This window comes from Urocampus carinirostris, chromosome 3 (genome assembly GCF_059441175.1).
Source record: "Urocampus carinirostris isolate Australia breed hairy pipefish chromosome 3, RoL_Ucar_1.0, whole genome shotgun sequence".
NCBI classification, from domain to species: Eukaryota; Metazoa; Chordata; class Actinopteri; order Syngnathiformes; family Syngnathidae; genus Urocampus; species Urocampus carinirostris.
Window position 1 is genome coordinate 63337107 of NC_142351.1, and position 16208 is coordinate 63353314.

The 16208-nt window shown below is 37.5% G+C and overlaps 1 protein-coding gene across 2 annotated transcripts; it reads right to left on the reverse strand.

The window, feature by feature from the left end:
• Positions 1-1067: 1067 nt before the first annotated feature.
• tktb (transketolase b) lies at positions 1068-15577 on the reverse strand. 2 transcript variants are annotated; one of them, XM_088332915.1, is made up of 14 exons: positions 15348-15577; positions 10374-10491; positions 9061-9174; positions 8874-8971; positions 7423-7614; positions 6735-6862; positions 6469-6665; positions 5156-5320; positions 3666-3822; positions 3475-3605; positions 3317-3400; positions 1850-1946; positions 1580-1699; positions 1068-1506 (listed from the first exon to the last, which is right to left on the reverse strand). In XM_088332915.1, exons 1-14 carry the CDS (start codon positions 15419-15421, stop codon positions 1334-1336), a joined length of 1848 nt encoding a protein of 615 aa, XP_088189041.1. In that variant the 5' UTR covers positions 15422-15577; the 3' UTR covers positions 1068-1333. The 2 variants fall into 2 exon arrangements, with proteins under 2 accessions (XP_088189041.1, XP_088189042.1); XM_088332916.1 differs by lacking the exon at positions 15348-15577 and adding an exon at positions 15177-15334.
• Positions 15578-16208: the final 631 nt, after the last annotated feature.

The following is a 16208-nucleotide window of genomic DNA, read 5'->3' on the forward strand; positions in this document are numbered from 1 at the left end:
CCCCATTGTCTAATATTTTGACCACTAGATGTCCTTATTGTCCAATGTGAACGAAAACCAGTGCAACAGCAAGCAGCCAGACAGACATGGCAGCCTTACTGGGTGGGATTACACTATGTAAAATACATAAAAATTTGACCAAGGATTACAAATAAATCAGCATTGGTATGATGGTCCATGCATTTATATCATTTTTTTTTTATTAAAAGGTTTTTCTTAACTACTAGGATGCAATAAATTAGGAATCTCAGACGGATCTGGTTTAGGTTGGGCCGAATAGGGGTTTCCACTGTTCCATTTTTTTTTAGCTACTGTTAGATTATTAAAATATGTCAGTGTGTTGCCACCACGAGTCTATTTAATAATCACAGCATTACTTCTATAACATTACTCATTCAGTTATAAATGCACTTATTTTCATCCACATATTTGAATTAAGTGTTTACTTGTCCTTTCGTATCAGTACTTTTCCCATCAATGGTCTTCTGCCCTTATTGTGCAAATGTCAAAATCCAGCTGTGTGCAGTTTTAACAAATCTTGTCCATCGAGATCCTTTATCTTGAGTTTCCAGGAAAGCCTGTTAGTTTCATTTTTACATTATCTGCGCTTTTCTCTTGTAAAAGAGGGGCTGAAACATTTCTCACCTTTCCCATTTCTAATGATTGATCCGGGGGGCACTCCAATTATGCCTTTATTTGAAACCTTTTAATAAATGTCCTCATCTGCATTGCTTCTCTCCAGCTCTGTCTTCCATAGTCCGAATACTCAATCTGGTCCCAGAAAAGAACACACACCTTCTGTACACAAGATATACTAAAAACATTTATAGGAAAATGGATCCCTTAGTAGTAAATGAAACCATAATTTGGGATGCCTGTGCATAATTTGATGTCACATTATTGTGGAATCCAGTCAAAAGAGTGTGGAAAAGACTTGGTGGTACCAAAACTATCTCATGGACCACAATCAACCCAAGGCCCACGAGTTTGATACCCCCACACCGAATATTCCACACCGTTCCTTCACTCAAACATCTCCCACCAAAGATACAAAATTTCTGACAAGGCTCGGTTGATCATTTTTATTTCAGCAAACCACAGTAACGCGTTTTTATCTTGGGTATTAGTACCATAATAAATTCACTTTTCAATCCTCGTATATTGAATTACCTTCATGAAAGTAAACTGCAAGCAGTTAAAAAGACAGACTCGGACATGCAACTTTGTCAAGCAAAGCGCCATGTTGCATATACAGTAGAACTTATTTTTGAACAGGGACAAGTTCTTGGAAAATATGAGACAATTTGTGAAAAGAAGCAGACCGAGATAGCGTCTAGTTGGCAAATTCTTGGCGCACGCTGTTGGCGATGTGCTTGGCGCTGATGCTGTAGAGGTCCAAAAGCTCCTGAGGTTTCCCGCTGCGAGGGACACTGGTAACCGCCAGCCGGGTCACCACAATACCTGGCTCGTGGGCCACTGCCGCCATCACTGCCTCACCCAGACCGCCTGATAAAATTTGGGAAATCAGCAAACGCATCCCTCAAAATTGTACAAAAACGAGACACACGGCATGACTCACCTTCCTTGTAGTGGTCCTCTACCGTGATGATGCGTCCCCCGGTGGCTTTGGCGCTGGCCAAAATAGTCTTTGCGTCAAGAGGCTTGATGGTGAATGGGTCAATCACACGAATGTTTTTGCCTAGGACACACATACATACAGGATTAAATGAAAAAGGTCATTTAAGACAAAATTTGGGCAATTTCAATTTCAAATTCACATTTAGTTAACCAACCATGATGTGCTGCAATCCGATTTCTACACATCACCAAAAGAGGGCAACAGGATTACCTTCACTTTTCAGAATGTCAGCAGCAGCTACAGCCTCATGTAAAGTGACACCAGCACCAATCACTGTTGCCATATCGCTTGCAGACTGGCGGACAACCTGAAAAGGGACATGTTTTATTAGGCAAAGTTCTTCATAGTCACGCTACACTAAGTATAGCAGATCCCATCATACAGTGTCTGCTTTGTTGTGAACTTTATGGCGCACAGGATATTTTCAGGCCTGTGTACAGCATTTTCCCCACCGATTTAAACCCAAATCATGTCCCCAATATGTCTTTAGGATGCCTGTCTATTGGTCTGAGTCAGAGATGCCAATATGCCAACTCCCTCCCACAATGCTCCACTTTGTTTGGTTTAGGATTGCTTGTAACAATGTTAATTTGTTTAGCTATGGATCCCAAGAGGAAGAGATGCTAAAGGTTGAATAGATAATTGGTACTGCATATAGTAATTGTTCTGCCTTTGAGAAAGCGCAATAAGTCTTCAACGCAAAGGCAATGAATAGATGTTATGAATTCAAAAAAAACAAACTAGTACCTCTGAAATCTTATATAGTAATTAAATTACAATTTGGACACAACATTAGTAGTCTGTCACTTTAACCAAAAACTAACAGTGTAGGACATTAGGCTTGGTAACAACTCTAATTTATAAAATAAATGGAAACATAAATAGGCCTCCTAATGTTTAACAGAAAATAAAAATGTCAATAAGACTTTAAAAACTGCATCAAAATGTCAACGGACCTGGCAAACCAAAGTGGGTACTCCAGTGTTAGCCACAAATAGATGAACTGATGTTATTCACCAAGTCTTTTTACTTAAGCGTTTTTTAATGCCCTCAATCACAAACATTGACAAACTAACGTTATGAGAACCAATATACCAGTCTCCAACCTAAACGTGCATCCCCCAAAAAAGTAAACATTTTTTAGGGTATCTCTTACACACTTTTCTACTGCTTGCAATTTTTAAAAGTCTCATTATCTACCGTCTTGAACCACAAAAGCATGTTGGGACTTGGGTGGTAGCAGACTTGTCGCCGTTTACTCTGCTTCAGTGATTCTGCCACCAGTCCCTTATCCAATCACTAGGCATGGGCTGGGTAGAGTGCGAGACAGAGGTAGGATAGAAAGCTTGGCTGCGTCGGAGTCCGAATAACCCAGTTTTAAATCAATGCAACAGCTCGTCAGATGAAAATGCAGATAGAGATCTGTCAAATTCCCAAATATAAGTGGCTATAATCGGCCAACATTTAAAGATTTTAGTGGTGAAATCAGATGTAAAGGTTACTTTATGTGACAAGAAAATATATTTTAATTGAAATGCATTTAATAATCCCTTCTGCAATCCTAGTTCTTATTGTAGTTTTAATTCCATGCGCCATATATATGAAAATTAAGACTTTCAGGATGTGCCTTACAATACAGTCTAACTTTTAGTGTAGAAAAACACAGTAATGACTCACCTTTGCTACACCGATCTCAAAACGCTCATGTTCAGAGTAGATAATTGCCGTGTCAGGTCTGCTGGTTCGGATGAAACACATACCCTGAGATGATAAAGGGGTTTATTTTTTTTTTTTTTAACCAAATGAAACAGTGAAAAAAGAAAAATATGGTCAACCTTTGTGTTGGCTGAAAGCTCCACAGCTCTCTCAGTGGCAACTGCATCACTAGGGTAAAACACTGTACAGGAAGGGATAGCCCGGAACATGGCCAAATCTTCCAGCGCCATTTGAGAAGGACCATCCTCACCTATGATGACCAATCATTGCTAAGTAAATTATACACAAAATGAAATTATCCAAAACTCACCAATAGAAACGCCGCAATGAGAGCCAACAAAGGTTACGTTGGCCAAAGAGATGGCACCCATTCGGATCTGATCGTAAGCTCTAGAAAAGAAGGCGGCAAACGTACTGACAAAAACCACCATGCGGTCTCTGGCAGCGCATCCAATGGCCACACCCACCTGAAAACAGTGGACATTCACTAAAACAATTAACTGCAGATTTAGACTTCAATGTGTTGAATAAAACAGTGGTTCTTAAACCTTAACGGAGGTACCGAAAGCAACTGTTTTTCATATACTTAAGAAATTCAACTTTATATTTGACACCTGCAAAGCAGATTGCACAAGATGCCAAGTTGTCATTTTAACCATTATCCACCAATGTTAAATCGTCTTGACTATTCTGTACTGTCGTCGTCACTTAGCTCATCATGCTGCCATTATTAGATTTCCACACTGTTTAGGTTGGCTCTGCTCTTGTAACTTATGTAATTTAATAAAAATGGGTAGGGGATATTTAAGTTCAAAATCACTTGTCACATTTCCTTATTTTGAGTTTGACAAAGTTAAACACTTTCTTGACCAAGTATCACACAAGTTGAGTTATTTTTGCCATCTTAGATCCAGAAATCTTGTTAGGAGTGATTAGTTTTAGCCCTTTACATAACCTACACTTTAATGTGTAAACATACATACAAAAAGTTTTTGAATTTTGCTCTCAGTTCATATATAGTCAACCATTATTCACCATGACCATGCGTTTTATGGGCCTGTGTGGTAGCTATTAAAGCAGTTTTGGGAGACAGACCCACATCATACGTAGCCCATTAGTACCCCAATTCATTGCCTCTTTGATAATCAAAACAGAAGTTCAAAGGATTCAAATGTTTGTTTTATTGGTTATAAATTACAAAAAAAGGCTTTGCATTATGACCCAGCTGTCATTTATTGCCCGTGAGGTCTTGGCCACACATGGATGCCTGTAAGATTGTGATAGGTTTCTGCTACCTTGAGAGTATTTGAGAACTAGTTTATTCAATTTCTCATCTCATTAGCTGTACCGCTTATCCCTATTAGGGTCGCAGGGGGGCACAAGCTTGGTCCATGTTTATGAAATTTAACAAGCTCTGCAGCACTTGGATTTATTTGTTGGTTTAAAATAAATAAATAAAAAACCCTGGTCTCCCTTTGTGGTTCTCAATGAGTTAATCGAATTGCCAGCAAAGACAGAGCAACACACTGAAATTTCCTGGATTATTGTTTAAGAGCTACCTTTTGACCACCGTTAACATAGATGACAGTCATAACAGTATTGCTGTTAAGACAGATCATTGACAAAAGACGCTTTAAAATTTGACCACGTGAATCGTCTGAAAGTTCGAGTTGTTTAATGAAATCAAGGATAAGAACCACCAGATTAGACCATATTAAAAAAAAAAAAAAAAAAGATTTTTTCAATTGAGAACCCATCAATTCATTTTTCTTTCCTCCGACAACACAGAGTCCCACTTACCATGTTCTGCTCAGCGATGAAACATTCAATGAAGCGGTCCGGAAACTCTTTTTGGAAGGTAATGGAGAAGGTGGAGTTTTTGGTGTCTCCATCTAGGGCAACAATTCTGTTGCTGCTCCGACCTAGCTTGGCCAATGCTGTGCCGTAAGCACGCCTTGTTGCCACCTGCAAAGGTGGACAAAAACATTTAGCTCATGAAGCTTTTAAGAAAACAATTTCCAAAAAGGGAAGAAAAAAAAAACTAATTGCAATTTTACGCGATACGATATTTAAAAGTGCATTTTCTGTGGAATCCAGTCAAAAGAGTGTGGAAAAGACTTAGTGGCCACAGGTCCTCCCCCCCAACCATTACGCAAATGGTTCAAGAGACATAGGAAATTAAAGGAAAACCTTGGATGCATGACCTACAAGTACAAACACTCTTCCAAAATCATTGGAAGATAATAAAAATACTAACAGCATTATGTCATGAACATGTTTTATGAGGAATATGACAACGTAACAACTTTTAGTTTTAAAGATTCTAAGACGCGTCTGTATGTCGTCACCAGTCCCTGGTCCTTTTAGAGTCTCCTAGAAATACCCTTGGAAAAATGGGTAAAAGACTCATGTTCAGTTTTTACGGATTGTGATCATTCTATTGTGTTAACTGTTTAAGACAAGATGCCCTTGTTACACATCTGCAGGCTTGTGGCGGAAGAAAGAAAAAAAACCACGAGAATAACCTTTTATTTCTGTGTTACAACTTAAATAACTAGCGCTTTTAGTGACCATCTCAGTTGGGAACAAAACTTCAGTGTTCATCCGACAGTCCTTATTTCAAACATTTTTTTTAATTGCAATGCAGAAGACCCCAGGGATACAGCATACCCACCTTACGATGTTGAATACGGTGATTTTTCAGACTCTCGTTACAGTATTTCCCCTTACAATTACATCAGATTTTTTCCATGCATCATCCCCCCCACACACACACGCACGTAAATTGAATTGTTCTAAGGGCATATTAATCCTTACAAGAGGAAAATTTAAAATCAAGTTTTTAGTTGAAAAAAAAAAAAAAAAAAAAAAAAAATCAGCATATATATTCCATGTGTCTCACTCATACCTTTACTGCTTGGGCGCCCTTGGTAGCAGTTGGAAAAGAAATGCATAATCCGCAGGGTTGAAAGCTTGGGAAAATGTGGCCACTTATAGTCCCAAATTTATGGTAAATACCCCCACCCTCCCTACATCAATTTCCCTTTGTAATCCCAATATCAGAATGGATCCATGTCATATCCCAGGAGTGTTATGTAAATCTTGAAATGTACCTTTTGACCATTTTGGTAGTTGGGAGCTTCGGACAGGGGAATGGGGCTGGAGTCAATGGGCAAGACATCCTCGTTTGGCGGTAGAGGACTCAAAGTCTTTTCAGGGTTTTGGATTTGCCCCTTGAGGTCATTCAAGAGTACTTCCACCATGTCCTTTGGGATGGGCTTTCCGTGCCAGTTCAACTGATCAGCGATGTCTTGCAATAAAAACATGCAAGTTAAGTCAAAATTGATGAACCAACATAATGAGAACCTCGTCCACTTACTTGTAAGGCCTTGTCCTTTGAATGTTTGAGCAACAATGCAGGTAGGCCTGCCCTTGGTTTTCTGAGCCATTTCGAAGGCGGTACACAAAGTGTCCACGTCGTGCCCATCCACGACAATAGCGTTCCACCTACCGAAGGAAAAAGTAAATATATTTTAGAAAAACTAACTTTTCAACAAGTCAGCGCTTCAATTTTTTTCTGTCATGCATAGCCCTGGAAAATGAAACCATCTTGCGCCCTGTTCAAGATCCAAAACCTACTACCTGGTTAAATAATACTCTTTATAAAATTGTACTCCTATGCATAAAACTATCTCCATGACAAAATAATTCTATTCAGGATTTGTACACCTTTCATGGCAAAATTAATGTACTTTCAAAGCCAATTTTCCAATCTCTCCATTAACATTAAAATAAATTTGGTGTGAATCATTTTGCAGAGCCACAAAAATATTTGAGGAGGGTATTTTCAATCGTGATGGCATTTATCCGGGCATGATTCTTTGATATCAAGTAAATCAAAAATATTTGCTTTGAGATATCAAAACATGTCCTGAGGATGGGTAGCTTAAAATATTCCATTGTTTGACAAAAGCATAGTTTAGAAGATTAAATTTCATCCTGCATAGATACAAAGGCTTTTGGTGCAATCCAATTTGAGGAAAAGATGAAACGTCAAGTTAACTAACCCAAAGGCTTCGCAGCGCTTTTGATAGACCTCCATATCATGCTGAAGTGGCGCAGGATCGCTCTGCCCGAGCCGATTGACGTCCATGATTGCCACCAGGTTGTCCAGCTTGTAGAAAGATGCAAAAGCCATAGCTTCCCACACCGAACCCTCGGAACACTCACCGTCTCCCAACAGGCAGTACACACGGTAGCTGCAAGAAGGAAAAAAAAATAATAAAAAAAAATAAAGATGAGCAATTGCAAGTCATGGATTGTGAAATGTCCATTGGGCATGATCTATTCATTTGGGTCAATGGAGCCATTGACAACAAGTGACTGATTAGCCAAAAGCAGATAATTGATCACAACAAGGCGCAAACGATGCGTCGCTAAAAGGTCAGGAGTCACCATATTCATGTTTCTGATGAGTCAGCAACTAACCAACAAAAAACTAAGTTACCGTTAAACTTTCATTTAGTGTGCACACACACACACACGTTTCTACGTCAGTTATGATCAGTACCATGAGCTCTCTGGTTTAATTGTCTAGTAATTTTAATATTTGTCATAAAACATTACATTATTTTAGCTTCTCGTCATTAAAGGAACTGTACAGGATTAGAACTTAGCCGCCAATTCTGGCTGGTGCCATTCCAGCCTTCATTGCACTTGTTCATGTTGCGCATGCAAGTTAAGACAATGATTGAAAATTAAAGCTGCGACATTTGATAGCGCTGCGAGAGCACAAACAACACCACCTTGCAAGTATAATAATCAATGCAACAGACTGGATTGCCCGACCAAATGTGTGATGATCTGGTAAAATTAGTAAACCACTTATTTTCCTACCATGACCCTTAACTTATCATCTTAACTGTGGAATTGTGTCTTGTAAAGGATGGTGATTTAATTTCGTTATGCATTTTACTTGTTGGAATGACCATAAATTATCTTCTAGTTAATCCAGTGATACCTGACACCATTTGGGACAATTGTAGAGACATTCAAGGAACCATCAAGATTCATCCAGAGCTACAGGGTCAGGGGGATTTAAGCACAGGCATTTACTAAATATTTTCTCTAGAAAAGGTATTTGCTAGTCTTGTTATGATTATCACCCAATTTCGCTTAGTACATGCACCAAAAGTAACTGACTGGGAAAACCACATCACACAAACAGTCAGGCTGCACAATTAACTGAAATCTAATTGAGATCGCGATGTGACGTAGTGGTCTAGTGAAACCTCAAAACACAGTTCTTTTTAAGGGTTCATAGTTCCGGTTTGTTATTTGTGCAATGAGTGTTTGGTGAACAAGAATTGTCACATTTCGTGGTGTGGGACAAGTTGGAGACCCTGGAGTAGCGTTTAGGGCTGAACGCCGACCCTGTAAGAACTTTGAATGATCAAGCCTTTAATTGTATGTCAAAGAATAAACTAACCCTAACAGAAAAAAAAATATGCACATTTACCTGCCCTTGTCAAAAAACTTGCCGGTGTATGCCATCCCACAGGCAGCACTGAGACCCTGCCCAAGAGACCCGGTTGCCAAATCAACAAATGGCAGTTTCTGGTGGACAAAAAAAGCAGAAGTGGCACATCAAGGTTATCCTTTGGCCATTTTTTTAGGATTGGCAGAGAAAATCTATATATGGTTACTGGTGTGGGGTGCCCCTCTAGGTCACTGTCAATCTTGCGGAGGTTGAGCAGAGCCGACTCTTCAATATAACCAGCTTCGGCCCAGGCGGCATAAAGGATTGGTGCTGCGTGACCCTGAAAGATTAAAAATGAAGTCCTTTTTTTTCTTGCCATTTCGCCGCTTGTTTTTTTGTGTCACAGAATACTGTCCATAATGTGTTCAATTAGTAAATACTATACTATGTGTCACTTTGCAACTGCCTTTACATGAAAACAAACAAAGAATTGGGTTTTCTGGGAGCTGATTGGAGCCAATCCGAATTAACAGTTTAAATGACAAATGAAACTGGCACACCTAGTTTTTGATTAAAAATCGGCATAACAAGAAGTTCCTTACTTCTTAGCTCAAACTAAGCAGCATAAATAAAAAATGTTGAATTTGAGAAGCCACATAAAATTATTAATTGACAACATAAACTATGAATACAATACAAACACAAAATTCACATAATAATGTCCAATTCAGATGGAATAGTTTCCCCTCCCTTGTCGTACAATTCTTCATTAATTTATATTTTTGAGCGCAACTTTGTCTCTGGTACCATTAGAGGTGGGTAGAGTAGACAAGTTTTACACAAGTAAAAGTACTGTTGCGTAAGAATAATATTACTCAAGAACTGAGTAACTGTAGCAACGTCATGTATTGATTTTTTTTTTAAAGAAAGCAATCAGATCAAAGTCCATCCAATCAACAATACATTTCATTTAAAAGTAGAGCAAAATAATCAATGTAAATCGAAGTGCTTTCATAAAATAAAAATAGTATACATCAAATAAATAAAAGAATATATACACCACAGCACCGGTCATGGTTCAGCACCCTCACCGCTGTGACACCGGTCCCATTGCATACAGACGCTCCCCTACTTATGACCATTCGTTTTACGAAGAACTGTCGAAATGAACATTTTTTTCCGAGATGTCGAAAAATATCCGAACATTGCAGCAAGTTAGATTTTGTATCGCGTGCACCCTTTTAGTCTTTACTAGTCATGCAATGTGTTCTGCATTCCTAGTGACAAAATGTCCAAGAGATAGGTGTTAGCAAAAAAAATAAAAAGTTAACAGGCATAGTACAGTATTTTTGTTAAATGCTTATGCCTGTTAAAGAAGTTAGTTCTTTGGTGTAATTTTAAGTATTTAACTACATTTTTTAAAAGGTAGTGTATGCAATTTCAAAATATTCTGACAACATGTTTCTACTTTGCGGAAAATCACTCATGGGTGGTTTTGGTACATATATATGTGAAAAAGCAGATATAAAACCAGCAAACCTTTGACAGCACAAATCGGTCATTGCACGCATTGCGGGGGTCCTTTGCTTTATAGCGCATGGTGTGGAAGAACAGCACGGACATTATCTCTGCTGCGCTGCAGCATGATGTCGGGTGCCTGGGGGAAATGACACAAAGTAAGATAATATATGCGATTGAAAAAAGGCACACCATAAACCATGCAGGGGACCAGAAAAAAAAATAAAAAATCTGATCAGTCAAAACATTCAATTATATCCTCAACATGTTAGCAAACAGTAAACATATTTGATTCAGTTTCACATCATATTTTGAGAGCTTCACAAACAAGACAAAAAAAGTGTTAAACTGTCAGTTGGCACTCCAAACTCACTTATTTGAGAGAAAGAGAGAAGGAAAAAAAAAAAAAAAAACAAACAAAAAAAAAAAAAAACGACATGCCGATTTGAGAAACTTAGCTGCTGAAATCCTGGCGAGGGTATATGCAATCTTTTTTGAAATCTTCTGTACTCAACACACATTTTAGCTTCCTTATGTGGCTTGCATTTCAAACATACTTGCAACATGCCAAATAAACGGGCTGTTATGTTACAGGACACTTATTGCGCACGTTTCATTTTACCCACTGTGGTATTGTCAAAAGGCGACCTGGTAGAAAATAAAAGGGTATGACTCGTTAAAAATACAGTTTCAAACTTCTAGTCAAGAGCAGATAAGATTTTTGTAATTAAAAATATAATTGACACGCAGGTTACAGCAACCCCATCTTACAATGTTGTGTTTCAGTGCAGAATAGATGGGAATTTTAAGGAACCTCTGTACAGCATTCTCCCCACCAGAGAGCAAGTTTCATCTAAAAAATAACAGTCTGCCATCATGAGATGCTGGTCTGCGTCACATCATTGTGACGATGCCGATATGCTATTGGCAGAACTACCTCCCACAATGCCTTTCTCCTTCATTCAGTTGAGTATTGTATTCGCTTTATCAAAACATTGAAACTCTGCGATATAACAGTTTATTTTGTACTGTATTTATTTACGTTGGGTCCTAAGGCCTGCAGTGACGCTAAAGAAGCAAAAAGAGGATGACCATGGAAAACAAAGCTTTCAATCATCATGAACTATAGACGATCGGTGCAATTAAGAATAGCAAGCGAATTAATGCTTCAAAGTGTGCTAAGAGCATTAGTCTTAGAGTTAATATGTATAATCAATTTTTATTTTAATCCACCAACTCTTCTCTGCATCCACCGACTAACTCCACTAGAACAGCTCAAGTCATCTCACACCAAAAGGTTAAGCTCATTTGTAATCTTACGTAATCCCATTAAAAGTACATTACATACATTTTTTTATGATATACTCGTTACAAATATTTAACCGGGGTCACAGGGAGTTGGGAATGCATTAGCATAGGTTTCTATCGCCTACCATAACACAATTTCACCTATGATTGAGACATCAGGGTGGTTTATGTCCTATTATGGGGGTATACTGAAAGTTAAAGAAAAAACAAGTTCATTTTATAGCTCTATAAAATTATTCATAAAAGTGGGAGGTCTAAAACAACGTTTTTCAACCACTGCACAGAAATTGTTATACTGTGCCGTGGAACATTACCCGATTTAAACCTGCGCGGTATAGCGAAAGCAGTTTTTTTTATTTGGATTTACTTCTAACAGTGATGCAATGGCACCGCAGGATTTTCTCAAAAAAAAAAAAATGCGCCCAGGTTCAAAAAACACTTCACAAGGAAATAGACTTACAAAACCTGTTTAAGGTGTTTAAAATTCCATGGCTTGATTGCACCATGTACGTGCTATTACAGAAAAAAAAAACCCACAAGAAAAAAAACTTTGCAACACAGACCTTTCTTTGCAAGTGCAAAACTTCTCCATGGTCCAATAGTACATCAAAATGTGAAATGAAACTATTTTACAACTAAATTGTAGCTGAAGGCTCGTGTTGCATTGTTGAAATGTGGATTAAAAATAATATACATTTTTACAGAAACTAAAAAGGGTAAAAACATCTAACAGAAAGCAACATCACTTATTTCACATATTCAATGGAAACTGCTCTATGCATTTCAAAGTTACAAAAGGCATTTATGTAGGGTTTTTTTGGGGGGGTCAATTTAAGCAGCAATAATTTGTTTCAACTTCTTAAAAGGTATTACTAGAAAGTTGTGTGATGGTTACAATTGTTAAAAGTAGCAAATATAAATATTCTTAACCTCACATTAAGAACCGAAAAACTTACAAAAATAAAAAAATAAACACATTTTATGGTGCAGTTGAAGTAAAACTACTCAACTAATGCAAAGAATTTCAATGAGATTCCACAGCCTAAAAGGAGTAAATTCAAACCAAAAATAGTGATAAAATAAACACATCATTTACACCATAATTAAAATAATTCAGAATTTATATTTATGAATTATATAGAATTAGAACAAGTTTATTCCTATTTTTAGAAAACAAATTAAAAAGATAAACAAATCTGGCTCAAATAAAAACACATTCTGATAAAAAGTCGATAGGAGTATCAAAAATGCTAGAAAGTATACATTTTGGTGAGTTATTGTTTTCATAGATAATTTTTAAGTATAAGCAAGTTTGAGATGACATTTTTATTATCCGTTTGTTTTACAGTAATTATATGAATATTTGGGTTATGAGAGCAATAGTTTTAGTTCTTCCAATCCCCATGTTTGCATGTCACAGACACAAGTAAACCAGATATAGCAATTTTCCCCCCTTTAGGTGTCAAACAGGCGGCCCGCGGGCCTGACCTGACAACACTCAGAGAAGCGCAAGAGAAAAACAAGCTGCAGGTTGAAATATGTCAACTTGATGTTGCCAAACCCAAGTGCCTCTCACAAATGCTGTACTGGAATCAATCTCTCGCTCTGTGTATGTGTCCGTCTTTTTAACTTATTTTGCTCCAACTTCCTTTTCTCTCTTCTCCCTACCCTTCGCGCTTTCTTTTCTCTCCTTCCGTCTTTCTATTTCTCTCTTCCGCTCCCTTTACCCCTCTCTCATGACTTCTCTTTTGTTTCTCACGCTCTCTACCTCCTTCTCTCCTCTTATTTTTTATCTCTCTTTTTCTTTCTCTTTAATCTACCAGTCCCGCCCCCGACAGTTTGTTCTATTGTGTGGCCCGAGTTAAAATGAGTTAGACACCCCTGCTGTAGTTTAACAGGTACATAAAACTATGATAGGGAAAACTATACAGTACGCACCATACGCAATGATTTTTGGTCTGAAATTTGTTACTTTACGTCTGATAAGATTGACAAATTGGTTCAAATTATTTTAGAAAACTTGTTTGGAATATATGACAGAGCAATTTAAAAATCAAAGCCAAAAGAAACCATTGTTCTCAATCTTATTTTAGCTGAATTTTACAATCATAAGTGCAAATTCACAGGCAGTACATTTTATCACTTCTCAATGTGAAAAATAATACATTTTTCCCAACAAAATGTGTTCCTTTTTATATCCTTTTCTATTGTTTCTTTCCCAGCCTTAAAGTAATTCCGTGCATAATATTACATAACAATTGGTAATTAAGGAATAATGCAACAAGAACAACCCGAGTGAGCAAAGCCGGTTCTGTAAAGTTAGACGCGCTACCCATTTCTAGTCACCGTAGTGTTTGGAATCTCATACCTGTCAACCTCTACGTTTTTGCCGCACAAAGTACGTTTATTATACATTTTAAGAAGTGTATGACATACAAGAAAAACTGTATGGAAAAACGCAAATTTGTCAATATGGGTACCATCCGATAAACGCCAACTATCACGAAACGGCGAATCAATCATGTTTGCCGCGGTAGCCTCTATCTCTGTATCGTGTTTTGAATTTTCTTTAGATACAAATCATTAAGTCGCAATGGCCGAACCTGAATTAAAATGCCGTAAGTCATTCTGATCTGAAAACAGGCGGGGTTGATTTGAGTAAATTTGAAATACATGTGGTCTTAAAAAAAAAAAAAAAACCTCGGATTTCATGTGGTAGTTGTGTAGTGAAAGGAAGTCGGTCTCTTTAGAGAAACGGATTTTTCGGCTCAACTCATTAAAGAGCCGGCTCTCAACAACTCACCTGCTTTGATGCATTATATTACGAATTATTATGTTTTATAAAGAAGTATAAAAAGGAAAAATGAAAAAAAAAGACAGTTTTGTAGTTATCCCTTTAATCAGTATATTACCAACAATAATTTAATCGATTAACAATATATGTGATATAACGAAACACATGTAAAATATAACATGTTAAACTACATTAACACGTTTGAAAAAAAAAATATGGTGTAAGATGATTTTGTATGGGCATGGAGCCGTGAAGGTTGACAGATACGAATTATTTGACATACAACTTTTTAAATTTAAGGGAAACACAGTTTCTTTCCCTGGTTACCTAGTAGATAAAACTAGGGAACTAGTAACTTTTCAAAAGACGACGTGAGTAAGTATAACCATTTTTTTAAAGTAACGTGCCCAACACTGATACACAAATTGCATTGCAACGTTACGTATGTATTTTGTTCAATAAAGCATTCATAAAAAAAGTAACATTTGCGGGTTTGGGCACGTGGGTTTTTCCACATGAATTCGACGCAATCAAGTGATATCGTTACAACCACGCTAGTGAAAAATGTGTATAAGTTTAAGACAACAAGCGACGTAAGGAGATTTCTGTTCGTATTTTGTAAAATTCTAAATTCAATGCAGTACGCAATATTGCCACACGTCAGATTATTGCTACAAGCTAATTTACTACACCGCTCAGAATCATTTTCAAAGTAAACTCACCATTTGATTAATTAGTTGCATTTTATTTCTATTTTAACAACGACAATCCAAAGTGCAACACGTGTTCACATCCTCCTCCCCATCTCGCCTCGTGACCGTTAGCAAGACGCCATTGTCCTGTCGTCGCAGTTTAAAACAGTTGGGAGAAGATTTGACAAAATAAAAGTTCACCCGGAATTGGAGGCGCATGTTGCCTTGATGGAGTTGATGCGCAGCTTGTTGGCAATGTCCTTTAGCGCTTGCATGGTTGCTTAGGCGGGTTGGTTCTCCTTAGCAGCCGCAGAAGAAGTCTCAGGGTTCGGATTCGATTGTGTGATCAGGTGTTGCCTGGTTCGGTGCTAGCCCACCGATTCTGTGGAGCAGGAAGGAGTAGGATTGCATGGAAGGCAAGTGCGTTTAAGTAAGAGTAAGCCCCGCCTACCATGAGTTGTCGATCACAAGGCGGAAGCAAACCCCAAACTCGACACCGGACAGTTTTTTCAACGTAAAAAAGATCAGTTTGTACATAATGTTAACGCAACATTACAGTGAAATATTCTTATAGAAATTGTATAGATATTGTTTGATAAAGCAGTACAATAATACAATGTGTAGAATAAGTTATTAAAGGTACAGTTTGTAATATTTGACCACTAGGTGTGTCTGTACGGCATTGCACGACCGAAACAAGTGCTTAAAAGCACAGAGAAGAATACAAACTACAGAGACTCAAAGTGACCAAAACACATTATTTTTTCTTAATTTTTCACCTAACCTTTCGCCAAAAAATAAATGAGAAAAAAGTAAACAAAAAAAAAGAAAGAAAGAGAAGAAAAGGTTAAAAAAATGGACGAACTGGATAAAATATGAAAAAAGGAAAAATAAAAATGAGAGAAACCAAAGAAGAAAAAGGGAAAAGAAAAACTATGAAAACTTCAAGATTAAAAGAGAAAAAACTGAGAGAAAAGGGAATAAGGAAAAGAGAAAGGAAAGAAAAAAAAAAAACAACACGAGAAAATGTGAAAAAAACTAAAGACAAATGAAAAGGAAAGA

What these genes read in the sequence shown, in the direction of transcription:
- tktb (XM_088332915.1), bottom strand. Translation starts at nt 15,421, where the DNA reads ATGCAAGCGCTAAAGGACATTGCCAACAAGCTGCGCATCAACTCCATC. An exon ending in ACTACCAAAATGGTCAAAAG is followed by an intron (nt 5,321 to 6,468) that starts GTACATTTCAAG and finishes CCACCTTTGCAG; the next exon opens with GTGGCAACAAGGCGTGCTTA. An exon ending in TTGAGATCGGTGTAGCAAAG is followed by an intron (nt 1,947 to 3,316) that starts GTGAGTCATTAC and finishes GTCCCTTTTCAG; the next exon opens with GTTGTCCGCCAGTCTGCAAG.